The 16882-nt window shown below is 35.7% G+C and overlaps 1 protein-coding gene across 12 annotated transcripts in view; it reads right to left on the bottom strand.

Moving 5' to 3' along the window:
* PTPN13 (protein tyrosine phosphatase non-receptor type 13) overlaps positions 1-16882 on the bottom strand; it is a 228129-nt gene that overhangs the window by 163467 nt on the left and 47780 nt on the right. For 11 of the 12 annotated variants that reach the window (XM_068542688.1, XM_068542686.1, XM_068542695.1 and 8 more), the window contains exon 2: positions 9113-9232. The exons of the other annotated variant lie outside the window; for it this stretch is intronic. In XM_068542688.1, coding sequence (XP_068398789.1) covers positions 9113-9227 — 115 coding nt within the window. In that variant the 5' untranslated portion in view covers positions 9228-9232. The remainder of the gene's footprint in view (positions 1-9112; positions 9233-16882) is intronic. 12 annotated transcript variants of the gene reach the window in all.

Genomic DNA, 16882 nt, shown 5'->3' on the forward strand with positions numbered 1-16882 from the left:
TGCCACCTAACAACTTCATGACAGCCCCTGTAGATCACACAACTGCCACATTATATTTTGCCAGACAAAATAAATTATAACTGAGGTAATTAGCAATAGAAATAACTTTTACAGTAAAGGCCCTTTATAAGGCAGCGGGTTTGGGGTTTCCCCCCGCCCCAATACAGACAAAGTTTCAGGTTAAAGGAGATCTTCCTCCACCCTTGCTACCTGCATGAAGCTGGGGAAAAAAAGAACACAAAATTTTAAAAGTGAACTCACCAACTTCTCTTCACTTTGAAGGACCTGGAATTTATACAAAGACTGAAAAACCAATAATATCAAGGGTGACTGTCATTTATTTCATTTTTGAGGAACTAGATGAAAAGGTCAATGAAGATTAGTGTATATTTTCAGTTTGCAGAGGAAGGAAATAGTATTCCAGAAAGAAACTGGCTTGATTTATGATGACAGGCTTCCACATAACCATGATCTGTAGCTGCTTATGAAAAACATTTTTGTGCTCACTAATGCTATTCTCTGCTGCTCTTCAGATTACCATCCTCCTATTTTACATTTTAAAGAAATTTTCCTTCTCAAAGGAAAAAGGAGGGAGGGGGCTTATTTGAATGGTAAACTATTCTATTTTTCAAAAAGAAATATAACGATATATTTCTTGTAAAAATGTTAACCATGACTGACACACATCACCCCAAGAAAAATCTTAACCTGTTACTAAATGATACAAAGCATAAAGCCCCTTTCTAATTTCTATATTTGAGAAAAGAAACATGAGAATTGCAAAACGTTTTCTTTAAAAAGCTTAGTTACATAATATGGAAAAATCTCGGTCAGAGTGTTGAATAAAAGAAGTCAGACACAAAAGTGTTCACATTGTTATGATTCTATTTATACGATGTTTAAAATTTAAGATTTTTTGCACAGTTGTTTACAGAGTCTGCCATCGGCCTAGAAGACATTGGTTGCAAGGTTCCCCAAAAAGCCTTTCTAGTGACTTCTGTTAAAATTGATTTATAAGGTTTAAATGCGCCCAACACCCTGCGGGAAAAGCTCGATTATTGTACTCAGCTCCATTTCTAGCTGTTTCATTACCCAAGATAATAAATTAGTTACTGCACTGTAAAAAAAAAAAAAAAAAAATTTAAGATTGTTTAAAAACTTATTTATGTGATAACTCATAATAATGATTACTCTTGGTAACCAAGAATTGATTAGGAGGAAGCAGGAGAGAAGGCTTCCCGGGTGTTAGAAATGATCTAGGCAGTGGTTATATGAATGTGCACATTTATAAAATTTATCAGGCAGTACAATTAATAATGCTCTTTACTATATATACCTCATTTAAAAAAATTCCTGTAAGTATTAAATTAAAACAATAAATACAGTAAAATCACATTTGTCAGCAAAGATGGGGCTAGAGAGCATGACCTGTAGCTACTTTCCCCTCTAAACGTATGACTCTTTAAATTTATAAAATGGCCTATTTGTCACATCTAGAGCCAAAAGAATTTCAAATCGAAACACAGTATACTGACAATAGTTGTAGGGGAGGGGTGGTTTACTACAAGTGCTTCATACACTTGTTAAACAACCCACATTATTCATTGTAAGAATGTTAGATATTAAATTAATTTCATGTTTTATAGCTTGTTTCCAGGGAACATATGGGGTAACTTTACCTGGTTCAAATACATTTAACTTGAAGGACCTGTTAATTCTGGCCTTATGTAGGCAGGGCAAGATGTAGCATGTCAAAGACAACTAATACACCCTGTTAATCAAGAAAATTACTATTATAAATAATTAGGAATGTAATATAAAGAGACTAGCTAGGATTTGGTCTTTAAAACCTGCATAGACTATACAAAGATTTACTCAAAAGCTTTTAATCCACAAAAACTTTCCATATTTCTTATAAAGGCTTAAAACAAAACAAAACAACCAGTAAGTCTATTTGAAGTTCAGTGCTTTGTCTCCTTTTTCATGCATTGAGTTACTTACTCTCCTTTGGTTCCACCAGATTGGAAGTTTTACATTTTCTCTCTTTTTGTTTTGTGATTACTATTACAAACTTTAAGGATATTTGACTATGCAAATTCTAAAGTCAAGAAACCTACCATTCTCATGGATAGAATCAAACCCTTAAGCTGTTTTACTCCTGTCATCTATCCCAATCTGAGTCTTATTATTTTATTTATAATTTTAAATTTGACATCATTATTATCGATATTTTATACAGCCAATGCTTATTTAGATTTACCATCAAGTTGACTAATTCTTTTGCTTTCATTCCTTTTTGAAGGTTTCTTCTTCCTTCTGAGTTAAATTTCCTTCTTCCAGAAATACATCTTTTAGTAATTTCCTCAATAAGGGTTTGTTGACGGTAAATACACTGAAAATGTATTTTTCGTCCAAAACTGATGTTTTTCTTGAACCACAGTTTAGGAGGACAGTAAATTCTAACTGAACATTTTAGTAGCCACTAGCCACATATGACGTTTAAGAAAGAACTTGAAATGTGGCTAAGATAAGTGAGGAACTGAATTTTAAACTTATTTTATTTTATTTTATTTATTTTTTATTGAAGTATAGTTGATGTACAATGTTATGTTAGTTTCTGGGGTACCACATACCATATATATATGGTTTATTACAAGATAGTTCCCTGTGCTATACAGTAGGACCTTGTTTATCCATCCTATATATAATAGTTGGCAACTGCTAGTCCCAAACTCCCCATCCAACCCTCCCATTTGGCAACTATAAGTCTGTTCTCTATGTCTGTGAGTCTGTTCTGTTTTGTAGATAGGTTTGTGTCATATTTTAGATTCCACATATAAGTGATATCATATGGTATTTGTCTTTCTCTTTCTGACTTACTTCACTTAGTATGATAATCTCTAGGTCCAGCCATGTAGCTGCAAATGGCATAATTTCATTCTTTTTCATAGCTGAGTAATATTCCATTGTTTATATGTACCACATCGTCTTTACCCATTACTCTGTCCAAGGACATTTAGGTTGCTTCCATGTCTTGGCTATTGTAAATAATGCTGCAACGAACATTGGAGTGTATGTATATTTTTGAATTAGAGTTTTCTCCAGACATATGCTTAGGAGTAGGATTGCTGGATCATATGACAACTCTCTTTTTAGTTTTTTAAGGAACCTCCATACTGCTTTCCATAGTGACTGTACCAATTTACATTCCCACCAACAGTGTAGAGGGTTCCCTGCTCTCCACACCCTTTCCAGCATTTGTTATTTATAGACTTTTTGACAATGGTCATTCTGAACGGTGTGAGGTAGTACCTCATTGTAGTTTTGATTTGCATTTCTCTAATAATTAGCAATGTTGAGCATCTTTTCATGTGTCTATTGGCTATCTGTATGTCTTCTTTGGAGAAATGTCTATTTAGGTCTTCTGCCCATTTTTTGATTGGGTTGTCTGTTTTTTTGATATTGAGCTGTATAAACTGTTTGTATATTTTGGAAATTAAGCCCTTGTTGGTCACATCTTTTGCAAATATTTTCTCTCAGTCTGTAGGTTGTCTTTTCATTTTGTTTATGGTTTCCTTTGCTGTGCAAAAGCTTATAATTATTTGATTAGGCCCCATTTGTTTATTTTTGCTTTTACTTCTTTATTTCTTTTTTTTTTTATTACATACTAAAGAAGCAAAACCATATGTTCATTTCAGTAGATGCAGAAAAAAAATTTGATTCCTTAAAAGTGTAAAAGTTCTAGAAGAAAGCATAGGAGACAATCATTGTAACCCTGAGCTACAAAGATTTCTTAGATATGATATTGAATGCATGATTCATAAAAGAAAAAATGATAAAGTAGTCTTCATCAGAGTTTAAAACATCTACTGCTCTTAACACATTATTAGGAGAATGAAAGGAGAAGTCACAGGTTGGGAGACAAATATTTGCAAATCAGGTAAATATGGTGAATTATAATGATTGATTTCTGAATGTTAAACCAATCTTGTATTCCTGAGGTCTAATTGATCATGATGTATTATAACTTTTATATACTGTTGGACTCGATTTGTTAAAATTTTGTAAGAATTTTTGCATCTATGTGCATAAAGTATATTGGTTTATTGTTTTATCTTCTCTAGTGTCTTTGTTTGGTTTTAATATTACAGAAATTTTAGCTTCACAGAAAAAGTTGGGAAGTATTTCCTCCTCTTCAATTTTCTTCAAATGTTAGGTATAGTATTGCTATTATTTCTTCCTTAAAATTTCAGAATTCCCTAGTGAAGCAATATGGGCCTGAAGTTTTCTTCGTGGCACATTAAAAAATATATATTCAATCATCTTAGTAGATATAGGGCAATTTAGGTAGTCCACTTTTTCTTGAATGAGCTTTGGTAGATTGTGTCTTTTAAAGTGTCCATGTAAATGGTTGAATTTTTTCAAGAACTTTGTTCACAATTTTCCATTATTACTCTTAATATGTGTAGAATCTGAAGCAATGTCACTTTTGTCACCTGATACTGGTTTTTTAAACATCTTGTTGCTATGCTCACAGGAGAGCAATCAATTTTAAAACTTTATTGTCCTGTATATATAAAGTGATTCTATAGCTCTAAAAAGGTACTGCTCATGACTTTAAAATAGTTATATTATTTCTGCTCTGCTAACATTAATTCTTATAAGTCACTGAAGTTGGGCCTTGTTTCCTTATCTCTAAAAATGATTAGTTAGGTGAAATGGATTAAGATCTTTCCAGCTCAAGGAGTTTGATTCCATAAATAAAAACATATATGTGTGTGGGGTTCTGAGGTTATATATTTCTTATATATTTTTTCCTTTCAGTAGCAAGGGAATTTCCCTGAAAGTATTTATTCAATGAAAGCAATTCTACAAAACAAAAAAAAGAACTTACTCTTTCACTTAATTTTGCTGATAAAATAATAGATCATTCATTCTCTAGTAAGATTGTTTTTTTAAACAGATACCTACAAATTCTAATTTTTAAACACTTTTCAAGGAGGGAAGAGCAGAAGTTTATTTGATATTTACCCAGCTATCTGCAGTAATTTGTTGTTTTCACTCATGCATATAATAAGCAAGTGTTTATAATAAAATACAGATTCTATATGCCCTGCTCTCTGCAACCTTATACAAATCTGTTTTCCAAAAACATTAAGAAATGCAACGTCTTCTCAATTTTTCAAGGACACTTGCTAGTAACTCTTTGAATGTTTTTATTTTGACAATGAATCTTGATTGTTTTTTAGCACTTCTATTTATCAAAATGCTTATTTTTATAAAAAAATAAAAATTTTTTTAACTGTTTAATTTACTAATTTTATTATTGTTTTATTTATTAAACAGGGAATCAGAAATGAGTATACATAAAGGGATTTTTATGGGATTTATATCCTTACCTAAGTAAGGAAGATTGGGTCTTTTCCTCTGATTAGTTATGAAGGGGCAATTTTAGCAACAACCAATCAACCATTCTAATACCTTAAAATCCCACAGAGTGAGAAGATCTGTTTTCTGCCAAGAGCAAGAGTTTCATAACTTAAAAAAAGAAATCACTGCTTTGGGCAACTAATATAATTGTAAGCTAAATTTTCCAAGGCAGCAATAATTTAATTTCTAAAGATTATCCAGAATGCACGTGAGAATAGCATTGTTCTTTTATTATCCAGGACCACTGAGTCCCTGCATGAGTTCATCCATGATGTAAAAGCTAAAATCTTAAGAGTGTATATATTTTTGGACATCAGCTACGCTTTCCCAATCAGTTAATAAGAGGGACTGAGAAACATATAGTTAGAAGTCATGATACGAGAGGACCCTTAATGAAATTCCTCCAGAACTTTTATTTCAATGGCCACGTTTAATTTCCTAATTAAAGAATAGCCATCTCCTTAGTGAGGCAAAAAAGTAAAATCCAGCTATCTACTATTTAAAAGAGATATCTAAATTACAATACAGATGATTTGAAAATTAAGGAAGGATAAAAAATATACTAGGTAAATGGCAAGGAAGCAGAGGTGGCAATATTAAGAGCAGATGGACAGAATTTAAGGCAATGAGTAGTAAAAAGGGGGGGAAGGTCTTACTTTATAGTAATAGAAGATCCAGTCCATTTAAATTAGTCATTAGCCATTATATGTATCATAAAATAGCACAAACACATGACAGTAGTAAGAAGACAAAGACATCATTATAGTAAAAAATTTAAACTATCCCTAAGAATCTGACAGAGCAAGTATACAAAGTAATAAGGATATAGAAAAAAATTTAAAAGCACAAACATTAACAAGCTTAAGTTATACCTTAGAAATAGAAAAAAAAAACCACATTATTTTCAAACTCCCACAGAATATTACAAGACTAAACCATGTGCAAGGCCATGACAAAAATCTCAAAAATTCTAAAAAGTAATCACACCAATCGCGTTTTAATATCCACAAGACAGTAACACTAAGGAACTTATAACAAAAGGAGAACCACGTATCATCATTACCATCATCTAAATGTTTGGAATCATATATTTTTTTAAACTTTTACTTTTCTTCTTCTCTGAAGAGAAATTCATTTGAAAATGATATCTTTCAACAAGGTCATGCTTAGGTATCATTATTCTATGAATACTAACCACAACAATTTTGTCTTTAAAAAGGACTTAAATTACTAGGAGGCTCAAAAAGATGAAAAAATAGATAATTTTCGTGATCTGTGCTCAATAATCCCCTAGTAGAAATGCTTACTTCCAGCCTTCTATTTATAGGAATGTCAATTTGCACTGAAAAAGACACAGGAACAACATACAAGTTCAAGAAGATAAGGGGAAAAAAAAATCCATAAGAACTAAAAGATTTTTGTAACAGACACAGAAAGACAAAGAAAATCACTGTATTTTACCTGCTGTTTTCCCCATAACACTTCTAGTGTTATTCATAAGGGTATGTAGTAGAGAACCAAGACCAACACCTTTCATCCACAAAATAAGCAAACAAAATAGTTATTTTATTTCAGTTTGTTAAAATAGTCAGGAGAAGAACTTGCGGCAAAAAGACATTGTGCTATCAAATAAAAGGAATGAAAAACCATAGATTTTAGGTAAACTAAATAAAATAAGCCTGAGTTTCCTCCAAATAAATAGAAATTTCCAATTGGCAATCACGATAGTTGGTAATCTCGACTGCCAAATAAGCCAAATTCAATTTCTCTATAATACTGATGTTAGGCTGTGAACTGGACTGAAGGCCTATGGTAACCAGCTCCCACTGGACAGTGTTTAAGATAGAGCTGCCTCACAATTAATTCTATGAACACATCCAGTAAATCTCTTTATTGTAATGTGCCAATATGTTATGCAATAATTCCATCTCAATGACAAGGACTTAACATTCAGACATTCGATCTCTGTTAACATTACAAAATTTGAAAGAAGAAAAACACTTAGGTACTCATAGTGTGCGAAACGCTTTATATTCTATGAGTCATGGCCAGGGCAGTGATCTCACTATTAGCATAATGAAAAAAGGTATTATCTCTCCCTCCTCTGAACATCCCTAGCACTTACTGTTTCTCTCACACACCTGGCACACTGTTTTGAAGTAGTAAACTTTTCATATGCACCTGACTGATCTGAGTGTATCCCTTAAGGGCAAGCAACTGTGACACCTTCTACTTACTGGCATCTTCCACACAACACCTCACAAGAAGGAGATGCTTTTTAAATATTGACTGTTGTTAATTAACTGAGTAATAATGCCACCAACATATCCTTCCTTCAACAACACCTCTGCAGCATGGCTACCTGCTCTGTACTCCAGAGTGCCTATACTTTCTGAAAATTCTCTGAAAAATTAAAATGAAGCAAACAAAACAACAAGGTCTACTTAAAATAACTAGATTTTAGGTAAGTGGAATTAGATAAAATGAGTAAGTTTTCTTTAAATTAATCCTAACTCTAATCAAAGATCTTCAAATATCTAGGTTCCTGCCTCTGGATTAGAAAACAGCAGCAACACCAAAACACTACCATCTATCCCCACTCTTCCCTTGTGCTCTAGACTTTCCTTAATCAGTGGTCACCTCTACACCTTCTAAAAGGTTCCCATGGCTCCTGGTCTTCAGCAATTCTATTGTATAATGGTTCTCAAACTTTAACATGCATCAGGATATCCTTAAAGACTTGCTAACACACAAATTGCTGCTCCACCCCTAGGGTTTCTTATTCAGTGGGTCTAGGGTGGGCCTAAGTGTCTGCATTTCTAACAAGGTTTTAGGTGATACTGGCGCTACTCATCCAGGGACCCCCTTTGAGAACTCTTACTACCCTCAAATCCTCCCCTATTTCTGTCATGCTTATTGTGCTTGATTAATTAATTCAAATCAATTTTAAAGTTTAATTCTTCCTTAAGATGAAGCGTGGTTTCTTTACTATGCTAAATAGTGTTGGACATGTGGTGTGAATAGCAAACACCATCTTCATGTGGAGCTTTTCAGCATGATAGCAAATGTTTTTAGACAACCAAAGGGTGACTGATTCTCTAACTTTTCTAGCTCCAAAATGTTACACAACCATTTGGACCAGGTAACCACCTCTGCAGGGAAGCATCAAACTAGTTATTCAGTTTGCATTATCCCAGGGATGTGCATACAATTCTCTCTGCCAGGAATGTTTTTCCCTCCCTCTTACCAGATTAACTTTTCTTCTTCTTTCAGGTCTTAGCTCAGGGGAGACTTATACAGGGAAGACTTCTTTTCCGTCCTCTTCACCAGATCAAATCCTCCTACTACGGGTTCTCACAGAGTCAACTGATTCCCCTCCCTGGTAGCCCTTGTCATGATTGCACTTTTTACATTTGTTTACATAAATATTTTATTAATAACTATCTTCCATGCTGGACTGTAAGCTCCAGAAAGACAGGGAACGTTTTTGCTTTTGATCATCATGATATTTTCAGTGCCTAGCACAACATCAGACACACAGAAGATGTTTCAATGAAGGCAGACAAGATCAGAGCTTTTTCAGCCCTAAGAGAGATAAGAGAAAGCATTCCTTCCTATAGTCTGCCACCCTAGCTGCTTTTCAGCTACCCCCACACCCCCGCACACACGCAAAAGGCCTTACCTTTTCTGAATAATTCTTGGAGACTTTCGGCACTTTGATTTAATACAGCCCATATCTCTTCCTCCTGCAGTGGTCCACCCCGAACCTCCAGGGCCTCAGCTAGTGTCACATGCATATTACCTAGGAAACAAGGGTAACAGATGGTCTACACATCAGCCACTTTACTGCACTTGCAGTAGTGAAAGTTCTGCATCAGTAATGAGACTATGAGGTCCCTGTCCACCTAAGTTCTCAATATGGCCTTCAATGTAAATATAATATAATCCTACAGCTTAAAGTCATAGAGGGTAAAGGAGTTAAAGAACTCTCAAAACGACCACTTGCCCTAGCCCAATAGGGTCAACTTCAGAGACAGAATTGGAGAATAGCCATAGTGGTGGTGACTACTTCATGGGAGAAGACAGAGACCTCAGGGTACCAGAGACACCAAAGTGCAGGTAATTAAATCAAAGCAGCCAGACTGAAGTACCAAGTTTCATTCTATTCATCCTAGGTAAAAAGAATAGAGAGGAGACCCTACAGCCATGGTGGAAGAAGTTGGGAGTAAGATGGAACACATTTTTTCCATTCACTAATTCATTTCTACATTTCTAATATATACACTATAACTATAAATTTTGCACTGAATGAAATTAACTATTTCTAGATCCAGCTTTGCTGTCAACTTACCATTTGCCCCTGGGAAAGTCATTTTACCTCTAAACTTCAATTTCCCATCTGTGACATGGGAATAATAATAATAGTAACAATAATGCCATCTTGAGGTGGCTACGACAAAGAAAGAAGTTATGCATGTAAACATGCTTTGTAATCTAAGACGTTATTGAAGTTGAATTAATAAAAAATCAGAAAGGTGCCTCTGTGGTGACATTTCTGTAGGGTCAGCTTTTTTTTTTTTTTTCTTAAAGCATTCAATTAAGTAGGTGATATATTGATAAAACTTAAGATTTTCTATGGGGCTCAATAATCCTATTTACATTTTGGAAAAGGGAAATCCAGCTAGTCAAAATCCTCCTATATAAATTTTCCTCAATTGACCCTCCTTGAAAAGAAAATTGCTCTTTGTAGTGATTACTAAGATTTTTACACAAACCAAACTAATTTAAGAATAATGTATATCTATTGCTAGGCAGAAGCAGTGGGTTTGGAAAAGAAACCAAAAGGGGAACAAAATGTTAAATACTTATTTTCTGTAATTATATCCTTCATTAAATTTTAAAATTAACTTATAAAAACATCTCTTTCAGATAAAAGTCGACTTTGTTTAGTCAGCTAACAATATTTAATTAAAAGAAAAGCTAATATTTTCTTTTAATTTACATTTATGGCACTTTAACCCAGATGGAAAAAAAAAAGCAACTACAGCTCTACAAATGAGGCCAGCCTTGTCCTGTTACTTTCCTTTTCAAATGTTTACTATAGCATTTTATTCTTAGAGTCTGCCTTGAGGGGTGTCTACTTAAATGCAGAATGTGGTAGTTAAAAGGGAAGATGTAAGATATTGCTCTGAAAAAGCCGAAGGGGTTTTTATTTAGCTTGTACAAGAGATTATTATTCAGGATGCTCCCCCCACCCCAACTCTCTAAGTTTCTCATGTACTTTATTATATGATAGCACTGTAATAGCCCAGTTATTAAATTTAAAAAAATAGAAGCTTCATTCCTTTCTGAAAGATATCTGAGTAATCTTCTACACAAAACACTATGTTGAATTGGAAGTTTTAACAGAAGATACTATTAGCAATCAGATACCAAAGTGACTTGTGAGAAAGACTACTCTGTAGCAAATTTCCGAAGTAATATGAATGAGATGAGAACCAGTTAGACAGCTCTAAAGCCTACACACAGGGTATAAAGAGTAGGGAGAAAACTGCATAAGGAGAATTTCTTTGAAGAGAGTTGTACTGATTTTCATGCCTCCTCCAAAGCAGGAGGGGTGTGGGAAGGTGCCTTAGAGTGCTTGGTATATGTTCCCTGGAATTTAGGGAGGACACCACAGACTCATGTCTGATACTTTAGGGATCTAAAGTCTTTGACTATCACTCTGAGGCAGCAGCCAAAGGGAGGAGAGGGCAAACAGAGAGTTGGAGTGAGGAAGCATGCTGTATTGGGAGCTAGCTACTCTTCCATTGGTTGGGGGGGGGGGGTGGGCAGAGGGTAAGGTGGGCAAGGAGCAGGGCCACACAGCCTCGAGTTAATGAAATCCTACCCAGAAGGTGAAAATGTCCCCAAATTTAGATTGTGGTGATGGTAGCAGAACTCTAAAGCAGCGGTCCCCAACCTTTTTGGCACCAGGGACCAGTTTTGTGGAAGACAATCTTTCCACGGACCGGGGACAGGGGGTGGGGGGGTGGTTCGGGACGATTCAAGTGCATTACATTTATTGTGCACTTTATTATTATACTGTAATATATAATGAAATCATTATACAACTCACCATAATGCAGAATCAGTGGGAGCCCTGAGCTTGTTTTCCTGCAACTAGATGGTCCCATCTGGGGTCTGATGGGAGACAGTGACACTCGAAGTGTGTTGCTTATGTCCAGTCTACTCTGTAAGATGCAGCTTGATTGTCACTTGCCACTCACTGATAGGGTTTTGATACGAGTCTGCAAGCGACTGATTTATTATGGTCTCTGTGCAGTCAAACCCTCTGCTAATGATAATCTGTATTTGCAGCTGCTCCCCAGCGCTCGCATCACCTCCACCTGAGCTCCACCTCAGATCATAGGGCATTAGATTCTCATAAGGAGTGTGCAACCTAGATCCTCACACGCGCAGTTCACAGTAGGGTTTGCGCTCCTATGAGAATCTAACGCTGCCGCTGATCTGACAGGAGGCGGATCTCAGGCGGTAATGCGAGCAATGGGGAGCGGCTGTAAATACAGATGAAGCTTCACTCGCTGGCCCAGCTGCTCACCTCCTGCTGTGCGGCCCGGTTCCTAACAGGCCACGGACTGCTACCGTGGCCAGGGGTTGGGGACCCCTGCTCTAAAGTATATTTTTAAAGGGTAAAGTTTATGGTATGTCAAGTATATCTCAATAAAGCTGTTAAAAAAATTCTCCCCAGAGTACCACCTGAGGTTCCCACAGTACTAACCAGAAGGAGAAGGAAGTGAGGGGAGGTGGAGGGGGAAGAAGAGGAAGTATGAGGGGAGGGAGAAGAGGAGGAGGAGGAAGAATAATTAGGTGTTGGCTAGTGGGAGGAAAATTTTTTTGAAGTATCACAGGAAGTATAGTTCCAGTGAAGGACTCAGAAGAACCCATAAAAGTACACACAAAAGAAAGGGTCAGCCTTAAGCATATAACAAGCTCAAAGACAGTGAAGCCATGTTATAACAAGAGTCAGGTAAAAAACTGTTTGCTTCTCTACCTTTCTTCCTGCCACCAGTTTAAATCCTGAAGCAGTCAAATACAGCAACTTGCAAATGGAAGAGATATGCAATAAAAAGAGAAGCCAACCACACTGCCTCCTACTTACTGTTAATCCTAGCTGGGGAAGGGAGGCGTTTTAGTTTTGAATGAAGACTGAAATGGTGCTTAATATATAGACTAGGCACTTTTATTTATGGAATTGACATTGTATTTGCAACGTGACTGTAGTTATTAATATCAAAGAATAAGGAGAGAGTTAGGGACTTGAGTTTTCTTATAGAGGCAAGAGAATAACTTCCCCACATGAAGGAGAAAGAAGGAAAAAGAAAAAGAGGAAGGAGGGAGGGAGGGAAGGGGGGAGGGAAAGAAGGAGGGCAGAAAGAAAGAAAAGTGATGGGCACAGTAAGATGCTTATGATTATCTATTATAAAGCAAATGTTACATTCACACACACAAAGTGTTAAATCTTAATATACTGGTTTTCACTTATTTTTTAAAGAGATTGGTTTTTAAAATAAATTTTTCCTATAAGTAAGAAAATGAAAAAGTAAAAGTAACTTCAACACAACAGAATTTTTTCAGCACTTGATTGTTCTGTCTACAAAGATTACTAATTACACCTCTATTGCTTGATTCAGTCAGGTCTGATTTATGTTATTAATCCTCTTTTAATTTTTATTTAAAATATTTTTTGCCTACTTAGTGTAGGATCTCTATGCATCTCTGGTTGGAACTTGTTAGACCACCAAAACATAGACGGAACATCTGTTTTTAAAAGCAATATCATCTAGCTAACAGAAGAGATTAGACATTTTATATGTATAACTTTGCTAGAAAAGAGGTTTAAGATTTTAAAAAACTGCCTCAACCCCCTAACCACCCAATCTCAAGACAATGTAATGTTAAAGCAGCTTTCTAAAATTCAAACAAGTAACAACATACCTATACCTTATAAATTGTCTACCATCACCAAGTTTGGTGATTGCCTATCATCACCATCTCTCTCTCTGTTATTTTTATTCACCTTTACTATAGCTCTCCAGATCAGTAGATCTGAAAGGAAAGAGAAGAGAAGGGAACAAAAGAAATGCAGAAGTGGAAGAGAGATGCAACAAAAAGGAAGTGAAGAAAAAAATAAAAAAGCTTGAATTCAACCATTAGATGAGGGAACAGTTATGAAAATTCTAAAGAGTTTATTACTTTAGTTGTTTCCTTTAGACACAGTACTAGATAACTTGGAGTGTAGATATATGACTGGCATTATTTTACTGTCAATAAGGTCCTGCTTTACAATAAACATAACCATATTATTCACTTTTATTTCCTTGAAAGTGGTAGAATACATGATAACTACGCTTTTGGAAAGACTTTCAAATAAGAATAATTATATTACATAACCAGAATCATTATTATGTCTTTGGTTAACATAGGTATTATTGTCAAGACCTTAAAACTGTGCCCACAGAGTCAGATAAAACCACAAAAGGATTCTAACAGATGTCATTTTAATCCTGAAGGATTTGTGGCACTCGCAAATAGGAAGCACATAAAAGAGATTCCAAAAAGAATGAAACAGTAAACAGTTTAACTGAATCCAAACAAGTGATACCACGACCCACCTGGGGGTAGACTAATGAATTAGGAATGTTAAAATAGATTCTAAAGAAATAGGACTATAAGAGTACCCTGTTTCAGGAACAAAGCAACAATAAAATAGAGCTCTAGGTGTGCCACGAGTCTGGGGCAGAGACACACTCATCATCCTGGCTAAAGACATCTCTGGTCATTAAGAAATCATAATGACTTGAGAAATCAATCCCCAAAGTTACAAGCATCTTTAACCCAGGATGATTTACAATGAATTTTATAAAAGTTTAAGAGAAGCAAGCCTATATATTAGTATTTTTTTAAGTTAAAGAATCTGTACGTATTTGGTATTTTAGCTGTTTATAAAGTTTAAGAGATGGGCTTCCCTGGTGGCGCAGTGGTTAAGAATCCGCCTGCCAATGCAGGGGACACGGGGTTCGAGCCCTGGTCCGGGAAGATCCCACATGCCGCGGAGCCACTAAGCCCGTGCACCACAACTACTGAGCCTGAGCTCTAGAGCCCGCACACCACAACTACTGAGCCCACGTGCCACAACTACTGAAGCCTGTGCACCTAGAGCCCGTGCTCCGCAACAAGAGAAGCCACCACAATGAGAAGCTTGTGCACTGCAGCGAAGAGTAGCCCCTGCTCGCCACGACTAGAGAAAGCCTGCACGCAGCAACAAAGACCCAACGCAGCCAAAAATAAATAAATAAAATAATTAAAAAAAAAAAAGTTTAAGAGAAATAGGTCAGTTAGAATAACAGATTTGCCTTGTGATTCCAATTTAAATAATGTAATTGAGAAAATGAGTTCAGGCTTGTATGAAATACCACTGGAACATATAAGAGAACTTAAGTCTTAGCATACTTATAAGTTTTCGTTCATTAGAGACTTATTTAAGTACTCAGGAAGATTTTTTTTTGGCCATACCGCGTGGCATGTGGGATCTTAGTTCCCCTGACCAGGGACTGAACCTGTGGCCCCTGCAGTGGAAGCACAGAGAAGTCAACTTTTAATTGTATGAATGCAGTTTAAAACAGTTAAAGGATTTTAATTAATAACGTTTGAACAATGGTATTATACACTCAATCAAAAGGTCCCTTAAAAGTGACTATCAATCTTTTCTACAAGTAAAATAAAATAATTGACCTTAGAAACTTAAGAACTAGGTTTTAGAATTTGTAATTTAATAAGAATATTCATTTAAAAATAATTTTCAGTAAGCTTTTCTATATACAGGAATACCTTGGATGCCATTTTTTTTTAAGTTAGGAGAAAATCATTGTGATCCTGGATGAGACCAATTTTTCTTAGATACAACATCAAATATGTGAACCATAAAATAAAAAAAAGGTTAAGACTTCATCAAAATTAAAACTTCTGCTCTTTGAAAATAACTGCCCAAAGAATAAAAAGAAAAGCCACAAATTAAAGGAAAATATTTACAGATCACATAACTGATAAAGGATTTATATCCAGAATATATAAAGAACTGTCAAAACTCAGTAATAGGAAAGCAAACAATGCAAATTTTTTTTATCAAATGGGCAAAAGATTTGAATAGGTATTTCATTAAAGAAAACACATGGGGCTTCCCTGGTGGCGCAGTGGTTGAGAATCTGCCTGCCAATGCAGGGGACACGAGTTCGAGCCCTGGTCTGGGAAGATCCCACATGCCGCGGAGCAACTAGGCCCGTGAGCCACAACTACTGAGCCTGCGCGTCTGGAGCCTGTGCTGCACAACAAGAGAGGCCGCGACAGTGAGAGGCCCGCGCACCGCGATGAAGAGTGGCCCCCGCTTGCCGCAACAAGAGAAAGCCCTCGCACAGAAACGAAGACCCAACACAGCCAAAAATAAATATAAAAATAAATTTTAAAAAAACACAAAACACATGGATAGCAAATGAGCACGTGAAAAGATGCTCAACTTCAACAGTCGTTCGGAAAATTAAAATTAAAATGAGATACTGCCACAGAGCTATCACAGTTACTAAAATGTAAACGACTCACCATACTAAGTGTAGCCAAGGATGTGGAGGAACTAAACGCTCATACATTACTAATGGGAATGTAAAATGGTACCCTTTGGGAAACTGACAGTTTCATAAAAAGTTAAATATAAGCCTACCAGACGATCTGGCCATTCCACTTTTAAGTATTTACCCAAAATAAATTAAAGCTTATATCTACACAAAGACTCATACAGGGAACAGTTCTCAGAGCTTTCTGAGATGCTCCTCCCAGGTTATAATCCTCAAATTTGGCTCAAATAAAATTTTCCATTTCTTAAAAAAAAAAAAGACATATACAAATGTTCGTATCAGCTTTATCTGTAACGTCCGAAAAATGGAAACAAGCAAATGTCTATCAACAAGTGAATGGATAAACTGATTTTAGTATATTCTCACAATGGAATATTAGTCAGCAATAAAAGGAATGAACTATTATTGATACATGCAACAACTTGAATCTCAAAATAATTATACTGAGTAAAGGAAGCTAGACCAAAAAAAAAAAAAAAGAGAGAGAGAGAGAGGGAGTATATACTTTATGATTACATTTGTACAAAATTATAAAAAATGCCAACTACAGTTACAAAAAAATAGCTGTTGCTTGAGGATGGCACTGACCTATGGAGAGGCAGATGGGAGTTGATTACAAGGGGGCATGAGAAAACATTTGGGGATAATGGATATGTTCGTTATCTTGATTGTGATGATGGTTTGCAGGTGCATACATATGTCAAAACTCATCCAGTTGTACACAATATGTACAGCTTATTATATGTCAATTATTCCTCAATAAA

The sequence above is a fragment of the Eschrichtius robustus genome, chromosome 4, assembly GCF_028021215.1.
Source record: "Eschrichtius robustus isolate mEscRob2 chromosome 4, mEscRob2.pri, whole genome shotgun sequence".
Classification (NCBI taxonomy): domain Eukaryota; kingdom Metazoa; phylum Chordata; class Mammalia; order Artiodactyla; family Eschrichtiidae; genus Eschrichtius; species Eschrichtius robustus.